Source organism: Macaca fascicularis, chromosome 2 (assembly GCF_037993035.2).
Source record: "Macaca fascicularis isolate 582-1 chromosome 2, T2T-MFA8v1.1".
NCBI lineage: Eukaryota > Metazoa > Chordata > Mammalia > Primates > Cercopithecidae > Macaca > Macaca fascicularis.
The window spans coordinates 1338145-1356399 of NC_088376.1; the positions used below are offsets into that span (position 1 = coordinate 1338145).

The following is an 18255-nucleotide window of genomic DNA, read 5'->3' on the forward strand; positions in this document are numbered from 1 at the left end:
GCCGGGTGCCGCCGGCAGGGGGCGCGCGCAGACAGGGAGGCCCCACCCCGGCCGCGGAGGACGCGCTTCCCCGCCCAGCGCAGCCGCGGTCTGCTCCGCTTACACCTGCCCAGCCCGGCCAGACCCGGTCCGCTCCGCTTACACCTGCCGAGCTCAGCGCGCCTCGGTCCGCTCCACTTACACCTGCCGAGCCCGGCCAGACCCGGTCCGCTCCGCTTACACCTGCCGAGCCCGGCGAGCCTGGGTCCGCTCCGCTTACACCTGCCCAGCCCGGCCAGACCCGGTCCGCTCCGCTTACACCTGCCCAGCCCGGGGAGACCCGGTCCGCTCCGCTTACACCTGCCGAGCCCGGCGAGCCTGGGTCCGCTCCGCTTACACCTGCCCAGCCCGGCCAGACCCGGTCCGCTCCGCTTACACCTGCCGAGCCTGGCGAGACCTGGTCCGCTCCGCTTACACCTGCCGAGCCCGGCGAGCCGCGGTCCGCTCCGCTTACACCTGCCCAGCCCAGGGAGACCCGGTCCGCTCCGCTTACACCTGCCCAGCCCAGGGAGACCCGGTCCGCTCCGCTTACACCTGCCCAGCCCGGCCAGACCCGGTCCGCTCCGCTTACACCTGCCCAGCCCGGCGAGCCGCGGTCCGCTCCGCTTACACCTGCCGAGCTCAGCGTGCCTCGGTCCGCTCCGCTTACACCTGCCGAGCCCGGCGAGACCCGGTCCGCTCCGCTTACACCTGCCCAGCCCGGGGAGACCCGGTCCGCTCCGCTTACACCTGCCCAGCCCGGGGAGACCCGGTCCGCTCCGCTTACACCTGCCGAGCCCGGCGAGCCTGGGTCCGCTCCGCTTACACCTGCCCAGCCCGGCCAGACCCGGTCCGCTCCGCTTACACCTGCCGAGCCTGGCGAGACCTGGTCCGCTCCGCTTACACCTGCCGAGCCCGGCGAGCCGCGGTCCGCTCCGCTTACACCTGCCCAGCCCAGGGAGACCCGGTCCGCTCCGCTTACACCTGCCCAGCCCGGCCAGACCCGGTCCGCTCCGCTTACACCTGCCCAGCCCGGCGAGCCGCGGTCCGCTCCGCTTACACCTGCCGAGCTCAGCGTGCCTCGGTCCGCTCCGCTTACACCTGCCGAGCCCGGCGAGACCCGGTCCGCTCCGCTTACACCTGCCCAGCCCGGGGAGACCCGGTCCGCTCCGCTTACACCTGCCGAGCCTGGCCGCTGCAAAGCCTCGCTCAAGCTCACGTCCGTTCCAAGTCAGGCTCAGGGCCTCTCAGTCCTGGGTGCTCAGGACAACTCCGTGGAGAGCTTTTTAAAACTCGTGAGCCGCCGCCGGGCGCGGTGACTCACACCTGTAATCCCAGCACTTTGGGAGGCCAAGGCAGGCGGATCACCTGAGGTCAGGAGTTCGAGAGCCGCCTGGCCAGCACGGTGAAACCCCGTCTCTACTGAAAATACAAAAACTAACCAGGCATGGTGGCGCGCGCCTGTAATTCCAGCTACTGGGGAGGCTGAGGTAGGAGAATCGCTTGACCCTGGGAGGCGGAGGTTGCAGTGGAGCTGAGATCGCGCCATTGCACTCAGCCTGGGCAACAGAGCAAGACTCCATCTCAAAACAAATTTAAAAATTGGCCAGCCACTGTGGCTCATGCCTGTAATCCCAGCACTTTGGGAGGCCAAGTGGGCAGATCACGAGGTTAGGAGTTCGAGACCAGCCTGGCAACACAGTGAAACTACTCTATTAAAAAATACAAAAAATTAGCTGGCCGTGGTGGCAGGTGCCTGTAATCCTAGCTACTCAGGAGGCTGAGGCAAGAGAATCGCTTGAACCTTGGAGACAGAGGTTGCAGTGAGCTGAGATTGCACCATTGCACTCCAGCCCGGGCAACAGTGCGAGATTCCATCTCAAAAATAAAAATAAAAGTAAATAAATAAACCCAGCCACGGCCTAGTAACCATGCAGCTCTTGATCACCTACAAACACCTGCAAAGCACACGTGGTGGCAAACATGGGCTTTGGTGACAGGAAGACCTGGGCCCAGATCTTGCTTGCTACCCTGCTTACTAGCTGTGTGACCCTGGAGAAACCGCTGAACTTCTCTGAACTTGGTTTTCTTAGCTAAAGAGAGAATATAAGGCTTCTTATGCTTGTCAGGAGGATTCGTGTAATACCACATAAGATCTAAGCACAAGGTTCTCTCTGGTAGACCAGCCGCTCTCAGCCAGGACAGTGATGACCCCTAGTGGACAGTGTGGGAAGCTCTGGGGGCGTTTTCCGTTGTCACGGAGCCAGCGGCTACTGGGGTTACTGGCCTGAAGGGCAGGGCCGCAGGGCCTCCTGCAGTGCGAGAGGCAGTGATGCGCAATGAGGAAATGTCACGGATCCTACCTGACAAAATAGTTTTTCGCACAATTTTAAGACAAACTGAATTTTCCGGGGACACAACTACTGTGTAAGTTGAGAAAGTTCCATAGTGAGTTTTGTTTGGCACTTTGCCAACAGTTGTTCACCAGCGTGGGAAACTGATCACTGGCGGCACCTGCCACATGCGGTATCTGAGTGGCCGTGACCCGTGCGTCAGCCCGCGTGTGTAACGGCAGCCACTTAGGCACAAGCACCTGACCCGTGTAACATCTTAGTGAAACACTTCTCATGTGCCAGTGTGCACACAAATGCCTGTGGAACTTGTCAAAGTGCAGACTCCTGTCCAGCTGGTCTGAGGGGGGACCCGAGAAACTCATGCTATGAGGTCCTAGTGTAGTCACACCTAAGTGTGTGTGCAGAGAACACATTTATTATAAACTACGATTCTCTTATCTTTTTTTTTAGTCTCGCTCTCTCACCCAGGCTGGAGTGCAGTGGCACCATCTCGGCTCACTGCAACCTCCGCCTCCTGGGTTCAAGCAATTCTCCTGCCTCAGCCTCCCGAGTAGCTGGGACTACAGGCAGCCGCCATCACACTGAGCTAATTTTTGTATTTTTAGTAGAGATGTGGTTTCACCATGTCAGCCAGGCTGGTCTCGAACTCCTGACCTCAAGTGACGTGCCCGTCTCGGCCTCTCAAAGTGCTGGGATGACAGGCGTCAGCCACGGCGCCTGGCCTCTTATCTCTCTTTTTCACAACACTTAGGGCATCATCTTGGGTGGAGTTCCCCAGGAAACACTCTGAGAGGGAGATTTGTGTGCCCGTAGTGAAGTAGGGTGTGCTCTCAAAAACGCCTGTGAGGGGCAGGTAATGCAGGATTGGGCAGAGGGAGAAGTTCAGCTGTGATACAGTCACAGCAGAGGATGCAGCTGGTCCCTCAGGGCTCAGGCCTGGGGTGGCCTTCAGAGATGTCCCAAATGGATGCTGGAGTGGAGACTCGACCAGTCACTGGATGTGTGCTCCCCTCCCCCCAGGGACAAACATGTGGCTCTCTCGGGCCTCAGCTGTGAGCAGCCGACACTCCTGCAGCTGGAGGAAGGGTCTCAGTCCTGGATGAGTGGTGTGGGTGGCACACCCCAAATCTGTGACAGACCATACGCTGATGTTTAAACGTGGTGTGTGGATAGATTATATTATCTTCGGAATTTCATTTCAGCATAGTAAAGGTGTTGCAAAATATTTGTCCTAGAAAGGGAACACTTGAGTTTCGTAGGTTTAGAGCCTCTGTACAGGGTAAATGGCAGAAGCTCCTATTACCAGAAATTATAGTTCACCAAGCTCAGCAAATACCTATTGCCTACCATGTGCCAGGCACTGTTTTAGGCACTTGGAGATACATCCATGAACAAAGCAATGAAGGCCTGTCCTCTTTGGAGGTTACATTCTAGCAGGTGGCAAGGGGTTACAGGCTGTGATCACAGTTTTCAGTTTCAGGCCCACATCTGCCCTCTGGATGACCCACAAGGCATCCCATAGTTGGCATCAGTCAATGGGTATCTAGTTTACAGCAAACCCATCACAACAGTTGGACAAGCACCTAGAACTCTTCTCTCTGACCAGAGGACTTGCGCTTCTAAAAGTATGGAGGAAATTCCCACTGGCTTTTTTTCTCTTTCCGTCTTCTCTTTGTTTGGCCCCAGAGGCAGCTGCAGCCTCAGGAAGTGTGTGGTGGAGCAGGGAAGCTAAAGCCCAGGCCTTCAAGCCAGAGAGCCAGAAAGGGTGGGGGAAAGGTCGGGGGCGGGGGTGACCGAAAGCCAGAAAGTGTCACAGAGACTGAAAAGAAGGAGGTGGTTCAGGGCAGGAATCCCATAAAGCTGGATCCGAGCTCCTGGGCCCATCCCTTGACGGCACAGGCATGGACCGTAAATTGCGTACTGAAGGCCCTGAGAACTGAACCGTGGGCAGATTGCCACCGCGGTCCCAGACTGGTCACTGGTTGGTGCACATGTGGGACGGATCCCAACCACAAAATACAAAGACTTGAAAACTGAACTGACATTGCAGCCGCCCCTCACAGGAGGCAGAACTTGGGGTCTCAGTCTAAGTCAACTACCTGCTAAAATCAACCCGTCGACAAACAAAAATCACATTCTCTGCGGGCTTTAAACAAGACCCAGAATCTCATAACATCATCTTCCAAAGGTCTAAGATACAATCCAAAACTACTCAACATACGAAGAACCACAGAACTCACATCTCACAAGGAGACAGACAAGCAACCGAGGCCAATCCCACGACAAGGCAGGTGTTGGAATACCACAGACGTTAAGCAGCTGTTATAACCATGCTCCAAGAAGTAAGAACAAACACTACCGAAGTGAACAAAAAAACACATCATCTTGGCAAATACATGAAATATTAAAGAGAAACATGAAAATTTTAGAACTGAAAAATACGACAACCCAAATAGAAAATTTGCCTGAGAGGCACAAGATGAGAATGGGCCATAGGCCATGGACCTCCACAGGCAGCCCCGAGGCCTCCTCAGGTTTGGAGGACGTGGGTGGAGGGCACTGAGACTAGCACCAAACTAAATGGCTTTGGTCCCAGAACCCTTGATGCTGCTGCCACTGAGGCCACCCATGTCCAAATCTGCCCAGTCCTGCCTGGCTCACAGTCTGGCTGAGCCTGCCTCCCCCCACCCCCATCCCCGCCCCGCCACCATAATGCATTTCCTCAACTGCCTCCTCCATGAGCCCCTCCCATCTAGTGCAAGCTCCCACCGGGAAGGGACTGCTGGTTTCTCTCTTACTGTCTCACAACGCTCCGCATACAGCAAGAGGCACGAGAGGAGGTCTGGCAAACGGAGGACGCACCTCCAACTTGGTCTGCAGGGAAGAAGCAAAAGTGAACAGGAAATAAGGTCTCGCAGCTGGAAGTTTTGACACATCAAATTCCTCACAATTTCTCAAACCCATTTCAAGATGAGGAAACTGATGCCACTGAGAGATTAAAAGGCTAGAATGGGCGAGGCGCGGTGGCTCACGCCTGGAATCCCAGCACTTTGGGAGGCCGAGGCGGGTGGATCACTTGAGGTCAGGAGTTTAAGACCAGCCTGGCCAACATAGTGAAACCCTGTCTCTAGTAAAAATACAAAAATTAGCCTGGCACGGTGGCGGGTACCTGTAATCCCAGCATACTTAGGAGGCTGAGGCAGGAGAATCGCTTGAACCCGGGAGGCAGAGGCTGCAGTGGGCCAAGATTGCACCACTGCACTCCAAGTCTGGGCAAAGAGTGAGGTTCTGTATCCAAAAAAAAGAAAAAATAGCATAATGGCCAAGTGATTTTTTTCAAGGAACGAACCAGAGCAAATGCTAAGCACTGAGAGGGGATGATTCGATAGTAATAGACTTAGCACAATTCGCTTTTTTTGGCAATAAGAATAACAGAAGAAAAATGAGAACTATCTCTATAACCAACCAAAGGGGAGTGACGGAGTATTTTGGCACATGTACTCAGTATTTACAAATCTATAATAAAGTGAGCACATTAAAAACATCCACACAACAGGAGAGAAGCCCCACGCTGTTCAACAGGGATTCAAGAGCCAGCATGAGCTGAAGGTTCTGTTGTTCTCTCTTTTGTAGGACACTTCGGGCATCATCTTGGGTGGAGGTCCCCAGGAAACGCTCTGAGAGGGAGGTTATCCAGAAGCTCCATAATGAGAATATTCTTTTGGCAAAGAAGGTAAACACTTTATCTGGGGGGAAAAGGCCATTCTTTTATTCTGGCACGTGGCTGATAGTCGGAACAACAGCTTTTGTGATGTTAGGCCCCTCCCTACCTGGCCACCTATTCCTGCTTTGCTCATCACCATACCTCTGGCTCCCAGTAGTGCCAGGTACACAACAGAAAGCACGAAATGTGTGTTGATGAATGGATGAAAAACATACTTAGACATATGATATTATCTGAAATTTTAAAACTTCTATGAGGGGGCAAAATTTTATTTTTCTTTTTTCCTTTTTCGACCTCAGAAGCTTCCAGAAAAAAAAAAAAATTGTTTTAATTAAAAAAAAAAAAAAAAGCCTGGGCGCGGTGGTTCATGCCTTTTATCCTAGCACTTTGGGAGGCTGAGGCAGGTGGATTGCTTGAGCCCAGGAAGGCGTTCCAGACCAGACTGAGCGACATGGTGAAACCCCGTCTCTACAAAAAACTAGCCGGGCGTGGTGGCGCGTGCCTGTGATCCCAGCTACTTGGGAGGCTGAGGTGGAAGAGTCACCTGAGCCCGGGAGGCGGAGGTTGCAGTGAGCCCAGATTGTGCCACTGCGCTCCAGCCTGGGGGACCAAGCAAGACCCTGTCTCAAAAACAACAACAAAACTTCTGGTAGAGAAAGGAATTAGGTATTCCAAATGGGAAGGATGTAACTGAGACAAAGGAAAATAAATGCACCTTAGAGGAAGCTGTTAGCTTTCCTGCCTGTGGACTAGGCTGTGGTTATCAGACAAGACAGAGTGCTCATAACCCCAGGACTTCCGGCAGCCGAGCCCCTCTCCCAAACACAGTGCTGCCCGGGCCCATGAAAGAAGCTCAAGCCTGTGGCACCGCCACCTCCAACCCAGGCTAGGCCTGACACGGCTTTTCCTCTGATCAGTTCTCCTCACTCCCAAGGCCATGATCAGCCCCAAGGTTCCAAGGGAGAGCAGGTGAGCGAGGTGGGCGGCTGGCAGGCCAAGAAGGGAAGGGAGTAGGGGTGCTCCCTGCAGGCTGAGTCCTTCCAGAGCCCGCCCCGGTACAGGGATGCTCACTGCTCCAGGGCCCTCTGTGATGCTGGCAGGGGAGGACATGCGACTAGCGACCCAGTGATTTGCCATCACAGACAGTACATCTTCCATTAAAACAATTACTGCACTCTGGCTGGGCGCAGTGGCTCAAGCCTGGAATCCCAGCACTCTGGGAGGCCGCGGCAGGAGGATTGCTTGAGCTCAAGAGTTCAAGACCAACCTGGGCAACATAGTGAGGCCTATCTCTAAAAAGAAAATAAATAACAATGAAATAAAATAATAAAATAAAATAAAAATCCTCTGGGCATGGTGGCTCATGCCTGTAATCCTAGAACTTTGGGAGGCCTAGGTGGACAGGTCACCTGAGGTCTGGAATTCATGAGACCAGCCTGACCAACATGGTAAAACCCCGTCTCTACTAAAAATACAAAAATGAGCTGGGCGTGGTGGCGGGTGCCTGTAATCCCAGCTACTCGAAGGCTGAGGCAGGAGGATCGCTTGAACCCGGGAAGCAGAGATTCTGGTGGGCCGAGATCGCACTACTGCACTCCAGCCTGAGTGACAGAGTGAGACTCCATCTCACTATATATATATATATTCTATAAACATACATATAAAAATTTTACATATTTTAAAATATATGTCCAGAACATAAGTCCTTTCTTTAAAAACATATATGGTCAGGCACGGTGGCTTATGCCTATAATCCCAGCACACTGGGAGGCCGAGGTGGACAGATCACATGAGGTCAGGAGTTCAGGACGAGCCTGGTAAACACGGTAAAACCCTGTCTCTACTAAAAATACAAAAAAGTCAGCTGGGTGTGGTGGCAGGTGCCTGTAATTCCAGCTACTTGGGAGGCTGAGGCAGGAGAATCGCTTGAACCCGGGAGGCGGAGGTTGCAGGGAGCCAAGATCGGGCCACTGCATGCCAGCCTGGGTGACAGAGTGAAACTGTCTCAAAAAAAAAAAAAAAAAAAAATATATATATATATATATATATATATAGAGAGAGAGAGAGAGAGAGAGAGTACATTTTCTTTCATGAAAAAATTCAAAACATATACTTTATTTTAATAAAAGAGACAAATATTTCTGGAAAACCTTTTAGCCCTATTTATTAAAACAATTTGTTACAGCTGGGTGCGGTGGCTCACGCCTGTAATCTCAACACTCTGGGGAGGCCGAGGTGGGCGGATCACTTGATCCCAGGAGTTGGGCAACATAGTGAGCCTGGGCAACATAGTGAGACCTCATCTCTACAGAAAAAAGGAAAACAAAGAACAAACTTATCCGGCTATAGTGGCGTGTGCCTGTCATCCTCACTGCTCGGGAGGCTGAGGCAGGAGGGTCCTTTGAGCCTGGAGGGGTCAAGGTACGGTGAGCCGAGCTGGCGCCATTGCACTCCAGCCTGGAAGACAGAGGGACAGCTTGTCTCTAAACAAATGAACAGTTACAAGATAAAAAATGTTAACAAAGTGTATTAACTGGAGTTTATCCACAGAATAAAAACGAGGCAGGGTTTAAATATTCTTTGAGAAGATGAATTTGAAGTTACAGAAAACTGGCCAGGCACAGTGGCTCACGCCTATAATCCCAGCACTTTGGGAGCCTGAGGTAGGAGGATTGCTTGAGTCCAGAAATTCGAGACCAGCCTGGGCAAAATAGTGAGACCTTGTCTCTACTAAAAATAAAAAATAAAAAAATTAGCCAGGTGTGCTGGGCATGCCGGTCACCCCAGCTGCTGGGGAGGCTTCAGTGGGAAGATCGCTTGAGTCCAGGAATTCCAGGCCGCCCTGAACCATGGTCATGCCAGGCACTCATCCTGGGTGACAGAGGGAGACCTTGATTCAAACAAAACAAAACCACATAAAATAAAGATAAAAATAAAGCTTACGAAAACCCTGCATGCTGGATGATCTTATTTTACAAAACCATAATACACATTACATATATGTGCACAGAAAAAAAGTGGAATATATCAAAATTTTAAGCAACTTTCTGGGTGTTTAATTTTCTCACTGCTGTTTTCTGAATGGTCCCATTCAACGAAGAGCATGTCTGACAATCATAAAAACATGTTTTTAAATACAGGAGCTGAGGCTTCCCAGATGGAGTGGTGTGATGCCAGGACTTCTGCGGGAGAGTGGCTGCCCACTCTGCCAGCCCTCAGCTTCCTCCAGCCAGCCCAGAGCCGCAGGCTTCTGGCCCAGGTGCAGGCGTGGCCTTTTTCAGAGACCCCCACCAGTCTCCTTTCCCGACCTTAGATCCTCGCTGGTCCCCGTGTGGCTCCGGACGGTGGGCGACCCGGAGCTTCCCTTTAAGCACCCGTGGGCTTGGGCCAGCAGATTTGGACTTAATTGATTTATGAGGCCGTTGATGACTGCACAGTTTCATCCCTCCCATGCTGGGAAATTTAGCCAGAGGGCCTGCAATGCCACGTTGTGCCAATAGGTGGTGCTGCCCACCACGAACGCACGCTGGCCCCAGGTCCCCAAGGCTGACTTCGGGGTCCCTCAAACAGCCGTCATTGCTGGGGGGCGTCGGGACAGAGCACTGCTCCCCAAGGACACGGGGACACAGTTACCGTCTACCGCCACCGCCACCACCACCACGCAAGAACAGCCATTTCAACACCAAGAACTCAGGAAGACACAAACATCCGAATAAAGACCATCCTTGAAACCGAATCTGTTTCATTTTAAAGAAAGCTCAGTCCTGTAGTTCTTATCACTTCACCTCAGGGGGCTGAACACTTAACTCTAGACGGGCAGTGGCCCTGGGCTGGCCTTCAGGAACCCTTCCTCTCGACAAAGATTCCAGGAGTTGGAGGTTCCTCCAATCTCCAAATTTAGTTTCTGTACAGATTAACCTGCTTCGAATTAAGGACACCTTGCCGTCCGCAGTGTGCAGCGAGAGACACGCGCTAGATCTTTCCTCCTCTTGTGGCCACAGCGGAGCCGCCAGCCACTTTCAAGCAAACCCATCCTGCTTAAACACGCAGACGCAACCCCACCGCCCCTCTGGCTGTTCCTGCTGTCTTCCTTTGTCTACAAAGTCGAAAAGAACTCAGCATTCCACACTAGCAGCCTCATGATCCAGGCCTGCCTCACGTGCCAGGATCACGAGAGCCGCCTCCAACCCACCCCCAAAACAACAAAAGGATGCGCTCTGGCCTTGCCAACTTCAGTGCTTGGGACAAGCCGGCTCGCGTCCGCCGCCTCGGGTGCAGTGCGTTTGTCCCCTCACCTACCTGGCACGCACCGTTCTTACCCATCACGTCAGCACAACGTGACCTCGTGGGGAGCCACTTCCTCTGCTCCCAAGGCACCTGGGGCACAGTGATTACAGAGCACTTGTCTTGCCATGATGATGTCACAGTCCCCCAAAGACTGAGAACCCCTCTGGGGCACGAACTGTTTCTAGCCGGCTTGTGTTTCCTCATCAGGGCTCAACACACAAAAAGCACCCAACACCTCCCCACTGAGTTGATTCTCCCTGTTGGCAAACACACCTGGGTCAGCGTTTCAACATCCCAACTGAAGATCTTTTCGGTAAACCCAGAAGATGCCGGAAAAGCTGGCAGGCCAATTAGAAGCAAGAAAAACACAGCAGGAAACCCCAGGGTTTAGGGAACTGTGTGTCTGGCAGGAAAAGTACATGGGGTTCCCTGCTCCCCTGAGAAAACTCCAGCTGCTTTGACATCCTCTGCCCCCTGCAAAAATCTTTATGTGTTGGCTCTGAAACAGATTTTTAAATGCTTGTAAAGCATACACACGTCTGGATTGCTTACAAAAAAATTGATGTCTTTTTAAAAATGAAGTAAAAACACCTATGATCTCTAAATAGGATAATTGTGAGCAAAAGAATAAACTGTTTCCAAAAAAATAGGGAAAATGAGAAATGTAAAACACAATTCTATGTGCAGAGTGTGGTCAGTGCACAACGTAAGCTACTGATTAATAGAAACAGGCAGGAACACGCGGAAATAACATTTATAATAACTACTGTGTAGTGGGTACTGACTATGGCCCACACACTAAGCAAAATGTTTTATCTTCACAACCTCAGTCAGTCCTCACAACCCTTCTAGAAAGCAGGAATTACTCCATCAGTTTACAGACTCAGAAAAGTTAAATAACGTTTCTAAGATGAAACAGAGCTGGGAATGAAATCCAGGTCTAACAGCAATGCTCAAAGCTCACTTGATACGAACTTGTTCTGGCTGGGTGCGGTGGCTCACGCCTGTAATCCCAGCACTTTGGGATCAAGGACGAGGCAGGCAGATCATGAGGTCAGGAGTTCAAGATCAGCCTGACCAATATGATGAAACCCCCGTCTCTACTAAAAATCCAAAAATTAATCGGGTGCGATGGCGCATGCCTGTAGTCCCAGCTACTCGGGAGGCTGAGGCAGGAGAATCACTTGAACCCAGGAGGCGGAGGTTGCAGTGAGCTGAGATCGCATCACTGCACTCCAGCCTGGGTGACAGAGCAAGACTTCGTCTCAAAAAAAAAAAAAAGAACTTGTTCCTTTTTATGTCTATTTGACTAGGTATTTTAAATCACAGTTAAAATAGAATTCCTGCCTTTGCAAACGGCATATGCAAATCTGCCAGGCTTCAGAGCTTCTGAGCCTCAGGGCCTACCCCGAAGGCCAGCCTATAGCCACCGACACACACGTGGCCCAGACTCATCCTGAATGGCCTGTTTGTTTTCAATAAACCCGAGTCATCAGCCTACTTTCCTATGATTTACCTCTTTTCCTATCAAGGTCACATGATCCTATGTGAAGCTCAAAGAGCTAGTTTCCTTAATTGACCTAGTGATTTCCTGGAAAGCAGAAAGAAACTGACGAATAATCTGACATTCTGTAATGGGCCAAGGATATTAATAGGCAACTCATTAAAAAGGAAACACAAATGGCTCAACTTGAGTTTATTCATAAGAGAAATGCATATTAAAACTATAGAAACACTATTTTCTAACAGTCTGGCAAAGATCAGAAAACTCCTTCACACACAGAACGCTCTCCTGCACAGGTGGTGGACAACTGAGGACGCCCCTCCACTGGGGGCAGGTTCAGCAGCACCCACCGCCACGGCACACACTCTGACCCGGGAGCCCCACTGCTGCGAACTCATCTTTCAGACTGACGTGCCCACGTACACCATTTACTGAGGCAATGGGTGTAACTGCAAAGGACCGGATACGACTAAAATTGCCCTTCATCAGAAGGAGCCCAGGTAAGTAGGTTGTGGTACACCCGTACAGCCATGCAACCGGAAAGAATGGGAAGCCCAGCTGGGCGCAGTGACTCACACCTGTAATCCCAGCCCTTTGGGAGGCTGAGGCGGGCAGATCACCTGAGGTTAGGAGTTTAAGACCAGCCTAGCCAACATGGAGAAACCCCATCTCTACTAAAAATACAAAAATTGGCCGGGAGTGGTGGCGGCGCCTGTAGTTCCAGCTACTCAGACACTGAGGCAGGAGAATCGCTTGAACCTGGGAGGCAGAGGTTGCTGTGAGCAGAGATCACGCCACTGCACTCCAGCCTGGGCAACAAGAGCAAAACTCTGTTTCAAAAAAAAAAGAATGGGGAAGCACATTCAATATTGCTATGGAATTCTTCAAAATACTGTTAAGTAAAAAAACAAAAACAACAACAGGCACTACACAAGAAACTGGTGACACAGGCGTCTCTGGGCTGGGGAAGTGGACGGCTGGGGTGGGTCATTTCACTGTACACTCTTCAGCGCCTTTTCAATTTTGAACCGGGTGAATATATGAGTTATTCAGAAAAACAAAATTAAAATGCCTAACATACTGAAGGGCTCCTTGTTCCTAACATTTCTGGCTTGGCTCCGTGTAACTGAGTTGCTGTGCTCTCTCCTGCAGCATATATCCCGCCTTACAGAACTCCATACAGCAAATGAAGTCCAGGCCCTGAGCCCCACAGGGATCCAGGCCCTGAGCCCCACAGGGATCCAGGCCCTGTGCCTTACAGAAACCCAGGCCCTGTGAAAGTCACTGACCAGACCGGTGGGGACTCTGGCCCGGCTGCCGGCTGTGTAAGGGGAGACGCCTCCCGGTGTCCGGGGCTGCACGCCCTCCCGCTGCCTCCAGGTGGTGCCACGAGGCCAGCCGCCCGGAGCTGATGCTGGTGGCCCGGGGAGCCTCACTTGGGGCTGGAGCTTGCTGACCAACAGGCAAAGGAACAGGCAGGTGCAAGTAAGTAACATAAAATAGAAACTAACTTTATTTCTCTGGAAGAAGCAGGTACCGAATGCTGGGGCAGCAACCGACAGGCTGGTGGGAAAACGTGGAACCGCACGGGAAGTTGGGTGGAAGAGGAAGCACTGATGTCCCTCCAGGGCGGCTGCCCCTTGGTCTCCTTCCAGCCCTGGGGCCTTGGGCCCTGGTCCCCGCCAGAGAATGGTCTGGCGCCCTTTCTCTGCCTCCTGAGCCACCTCAGGCTATTTCCAGGCACAAGATCCTGCGGCCAGCCAAGTCCCATTCAAGTCCATGGTGAGGCCACACGTCACATTCTGCCCGACACCCCAACTGCCTGCCAGGGGCCCCCTGGAAGAAGGCCCAGTCCTAGGAGGTCCTACCGGGTGCTGGTCCGCCTCTCTCTGTGGCCAACACATCCTGCCTGCCCAGGTCCAGTCAGGTTTCCTCCCCGTCTGGTCACCCAGGGCAGGGCCTGGGGGCACTACTCCAGCCACAGGCCCCACCCAGGACCCAGGCCAGAGGCAGGTCATACCCAGAGCCTGCTGGGGCAGCCCCCAGGCCTGTCTTCACCGGGCCCCTTCCTCATCTTGGCTGGGGCACCGAACCAAAGTCTGCAGGGACAGCGCTGGTGTGGGAGGGATGGGCAGGGCGGGGCTCCCAGCCTCCCGCAGCCTTGGCCTTGCTCCGTCCCCAGGAGCAACAGGGAGCAGCAGGTCCTCCAGGCCTGGATGGGAGCATCTCCCCACCCCTGGTGGATGGACAGGCTCAGGCGATTCCTTCAGCCAGGTCCTCTGGCTCTCCAGACACGTCTCAGCGCCTGCAGAATGGGAAACCACCAGCAGTTACACAGGTTACAGAAAGGTCAGCGGGGCGGGTACCGGGAGCCGCAGGAGTCGCTGCCTCCTGGTGCCAGGGAACACCACTGGAAGCTGGCAGTGCCCGGCAAGAACTGTGACATTTATCATCCTGGATGTCCTTTCTCTGTACGTTAATAAACGATGAGTAAATTAACTAGCACTCCTACGTATTAGAGAATCTGCGGACGACCGGTGCGAAAAAGCCCAAGCCTAAGTGGATGCAAATCAGTAAGAACCACCCAAGACAGCATGAGACAGACGGGGGACACGGGGTGCCTGCGTCCCGGGTGTAAATCAGTAAGAACCACCCGAGACAGCATGAGACAGACGGGGGACACGGGGTGCCTGCGTCCCGGGTGTAAATCAGTAAGAACCACCCGAGACAGTATGGGACAGACGGGGGACACGGGGTGCCTGCGTCCCGGGTGTAAATCAGTAAGAACCACCTGAGACAGTATGGGACAGACGGGGGACACGGGGTGCCTGTGTCCCGGGTGTAAATCAGTAAGAACCACCTGAGACAGTATGGGACAGACGGGGGACACGGGGTGCCCGCGTCCCGGGTGTAAATCAGTAAGAACCACCCGAGACAGTATGGGACAGACGGGAGACACGGGGTGCCTGCGTCCCGGGTGTAAATCAGTAAGAACCACCCGAGACAGTATGAGACAGACGGGGGACACAGGGTGCCTGTGTCCTCGTGCCAGGCATGCTGTGCGTGATGTGACAGACACACCCCCCATCCATCGCGCCAGTCCCGTCCACAGGGTGGGCACTATTTTTTTATTTTATTTTTTTGAGACGGAGTCTTGCTCTGTCGTCCAGGCTGGGGTGCAGTGGCGCGATCTCGGCTCACTGCAAGCTCTGGTTCCCGGGTTTACGCCATTCTCCTGCCTCAGCCTCCCGAGTAGCTGGGACTACAGGTGCCCGCCACCACGCCCGGCTAGTTTTTTGTATTTTTAGTAGAGACGGGATTTCACCATGTTAGCCAGGATGGTCTCGATCTCTGACCTCGTGATCCGCCCGCCTCGGCCTCCCAAAGTGCTGGGATTACAGGCGTGAGCCACCGTGCCCAACCTAGGGTGGGCACTATTATCTACACACTTTACATATGGAGAAACTCAGCGCCACGCACAGGCCACGTGGCTGGGACAAGGGCAGCAGGCCCTGACTGAGCTGCCGTCTCCAGGGCCTGGCCCGTGTCAGCCCCACCTCCTGCCATGATGCTGGCTCCACCCATCTGACCTCAGTTCACTGCTTTTTGCTTTGGCAGCACTCTCACATACACATTTACATAATGTGTAAAGTATATTTATATATGTATATATTTTAAATGTCTATATTTTGTTACACTATAATATAAACCTTTTACAGGAAAAACAATACATTTTCTTTTTAGTGAAAAAAAATTTTTTTTTTTTTTTTTTTTTGGAGACAAGAGTCTCGCTGTCGCCCAGGCTGGAGTGCAGTAGTGCCATCTCAGCTCACAGCAATCTCCGCCTCCCAGGTTCAAGCCATTCTCCTGCCTCAGCCTCCCGAGTAGCTGGGATTACAGGTGCCCGCCACCACACCCAGCTAAATTTTGTATTTTTAGTAGAGACGGGGTCTCACCATGTTGGCCAGGCTGGTCTCGAACTCCTGACCTCAGGTGATCCTCCCTCCTTGGCCTCCCACAGTGCTGGGGATTACAGGCATGAGCCACGGTGCCCGGCCAACATTGAAATTTTAAATGTTACTTTAAACAGAAATACGGAAACACAGAGGTGAGACAGAGGTGTGTAAATCACGGGGCCCTAAAGCACCGTTCCCTGGAACCGCTCAGGGTCGCTGCAGGTGCTAGGGGAGCAAGGTCCCTTCAACTGGAGAGGCTCCAATTCCCTCTTGTACTCGTTTGAAAACCAAGTGGCTAATATGTCCAAATAAACACATTTAGGAGAAACGATTTCCTGAGCCCCGTGCACGCCTCCCTCCCGCAGCTGGAGAGCCGTGTCTCCCTGGCCGGGAGTGGCCTGCGAGGTGCTGGGCTTCCTCCCAGCATGGCAGGCTCTGGGACAACCCTCCTGGGGCACGGAGCGGGGCAGACTGTGGGGCTCACTCACTTGTGGTGGGCAGGGCCCCAGGAGCCCAGAAGGTGGCAGCCGGCCTGCTCCAGGTTCCAGTCGAACATCTCCAGCACTTTGTGGCACTCCCCTCTGGGCCGTAGGCCCAGCCCGAAGAGCTGCTCCACCTGGGGGTAAGGGTGGTGCCATGGACACGCGGACCCAGGGCACCAACTAGGGTGGGGAAGAGGAGTTGGAGCCAGGGGGCGGGGGGCTGGGGGCAGCAGAACCAGGCTTCAGGGTCCCTAAAAGCCAGAGCGAGCAAGAGGTGGTACCTTCAGATACTGGGCAGCCCTCTGCACGCTCCAGCCGTGGCTCTGCAGGGCCGCCTGGCACTCCTCTGTGGTCACCCCATGCACCATGGCCTGCAGCTGGGCACACCCCCACCCCCGTCAGCACCACGAGGGCCCACTGCTCCAGGCCCCTTGGGCCCTGCCCCGCCTCACCCACAGCCAGGCTGGGTGCTCACCATCTGGATCTTGTCTGCTGGCCGGCCCGCCTCTGGCCCGTCCCCAGGGCAGCCCCTCTGTGGCAGCCGAGCAGTGGCCCTCGGGGCTGGTGGTCGGGCCCCTGGGTTGCTGTTGTTGGTGGAGAAGTTGGCCTTGGGGTCCGAGGCAGCCTGGGGCATCGGCCGCACGGTGGCCGTGGGGGCGGCGGGGGCCGGGGTGCTGGGTGGGGGCAGCAGCAGGGGCACAGGCAGGGGGGCCGGCTCCTCGGGGCTCTGGGCCTCACGCAGGAAGCGCTGGTAGCGCTCCAGGTAGGACGGCCGCTCAGGCAGCAAATAATAGTGGGTGCTGCTGACCTTCTTGCCATCCCGGACAATGGGCAGGATGCAGGGACCGGCCCGCGGGCCAGGCGCCTGGATCACCTGGGGGGTGGCGTACTTGGGGTCTGAGGCAAAGCTCTGGGTGGTGGGCATGGTCTTCCCAGGTGAGCTTGAGAGTCGGGGTGGCAGTGGGGAGCTACCAGGTGGTACCAGGGGGCTGGGTGTCCTCGAGCCTTGAGGGGACAGGGGCTCCCGCGGAGGTACCCGGGGAGGGGAGGCAGGTCCAGGCCACCGGCCCGTCTCCTCCTCGCCCGAGGGGGCTGGAGACAGCTGGACGTGTGGGCGCGTGGGCCGAGGGGGGATGGGTACCCGGGGGGGCACCTGGGGCTTGTCGTCACCCCCTGGGCTGGGAGAGGGGGTCAGGGAGCCGGCCGGAACCTGCAGTTGCCTCATGCACTCCTGCTGTAGCGCCTGGAAGATCTCTGCGGTCTGTGCAGAGCTGGGCGGCTTGCCCCCACCCTGGGGCGGGAGGAACAGGTTGTCCTCCAGGGGAGGGGGCGGCCGCCCCTGCTCAGGCACAAAAGCGTAGTTGGTCTCGCCCTGGCTGGGCCCAGCAGGGACCCCCATGCCCACCAGGGTGCTGTTGATGGAGCAGACCTCAAAGTCATCCTCATCCTGGGCCACATCGTCGTAGGCGGGCGGAGGGGGCAGCGGGCGGGCATCCCAGTCCACCACAGGCGTGGGGTGCAGGGGCCGGGGCAGTGCCCGCGTGGGGCTCTGAGGCGGGGTCTCGTCCAGCAGGGAGCAGGCGTCCATGGCCAGCTGCGCCAGGGAGGGCGCACAGGGCCGCAGGGCCGGGACCACGGGCTCCTCACCAAAGTCAATGAGCGTGACCTCGGCCCCGCTGCCTCGGCCGGCCTTGGTGCCCGGCACCCGTGCTGAGGGCTTTGCCAGCCACAGCCCTCGAGGCAGGCCTGGCTTCCGCAGGCCCAGCCTCTTGAAGTCGCTGGACAGGGGGTCCTGGTCCTCGCTCACAGGGTCATACGTTGGTTCTGTGAGGAAAGGGAGACCCCAAAGGAAGGCAGTCAGGCCGGGTCAGGGGCACAGGGGAGGTGGCACATGGGAAAGAAATCCGAGTGTCCCCCAGCAACCCTCCAC

General features: G+C 54.7%; 1 protein-coding gene across 50 annotated transcripts in view; it reads right to left on the minus strand.

Annotated features, from left to right (window-relative positions):
* Window positions 1–8198: 8198 nt before the first annotated feature.
* TNK2 (tyrosine kinase non receptor 2) overlaps window positions 8199–18255 on the minus strand; it is a 37288-nt gene continuing 27231 nt past the window's right edge. For 14 of the 50 annotated variants that reach the window (XM_045387294.2, XM_074030652.1, XM_074030650.1 and 11 more), the window contains 4 exons: window positions 16801–18149; window positions 16607–16702; window positions 16332–16459; window positions 13378–14192 (listed from right to left, as the gene is read on the minus strand). In XM_045387294.2, coding sequence (XP_045243229.1) covers window positions 14186–14192; window positions 16332–16459; window positions 16607–16702; window positions 16801–18149 — 1580 coding nt within the window. In that variant the 3' untranslated portion in view covers window positions 13378–14185. Of the gene's footprint in view, window positions 8554–13377; window positions 14193–15843; window positions 15968–16331; window positions 16460–16606; window positions 16703–16800; window positions 18150–18255 lie in introns of those variants that run through there. The other 36 variants (XM_074030665.1, XM_074030653.1, XM_074030651.1 and 33 more) reach the window with 7 other exon arrangements.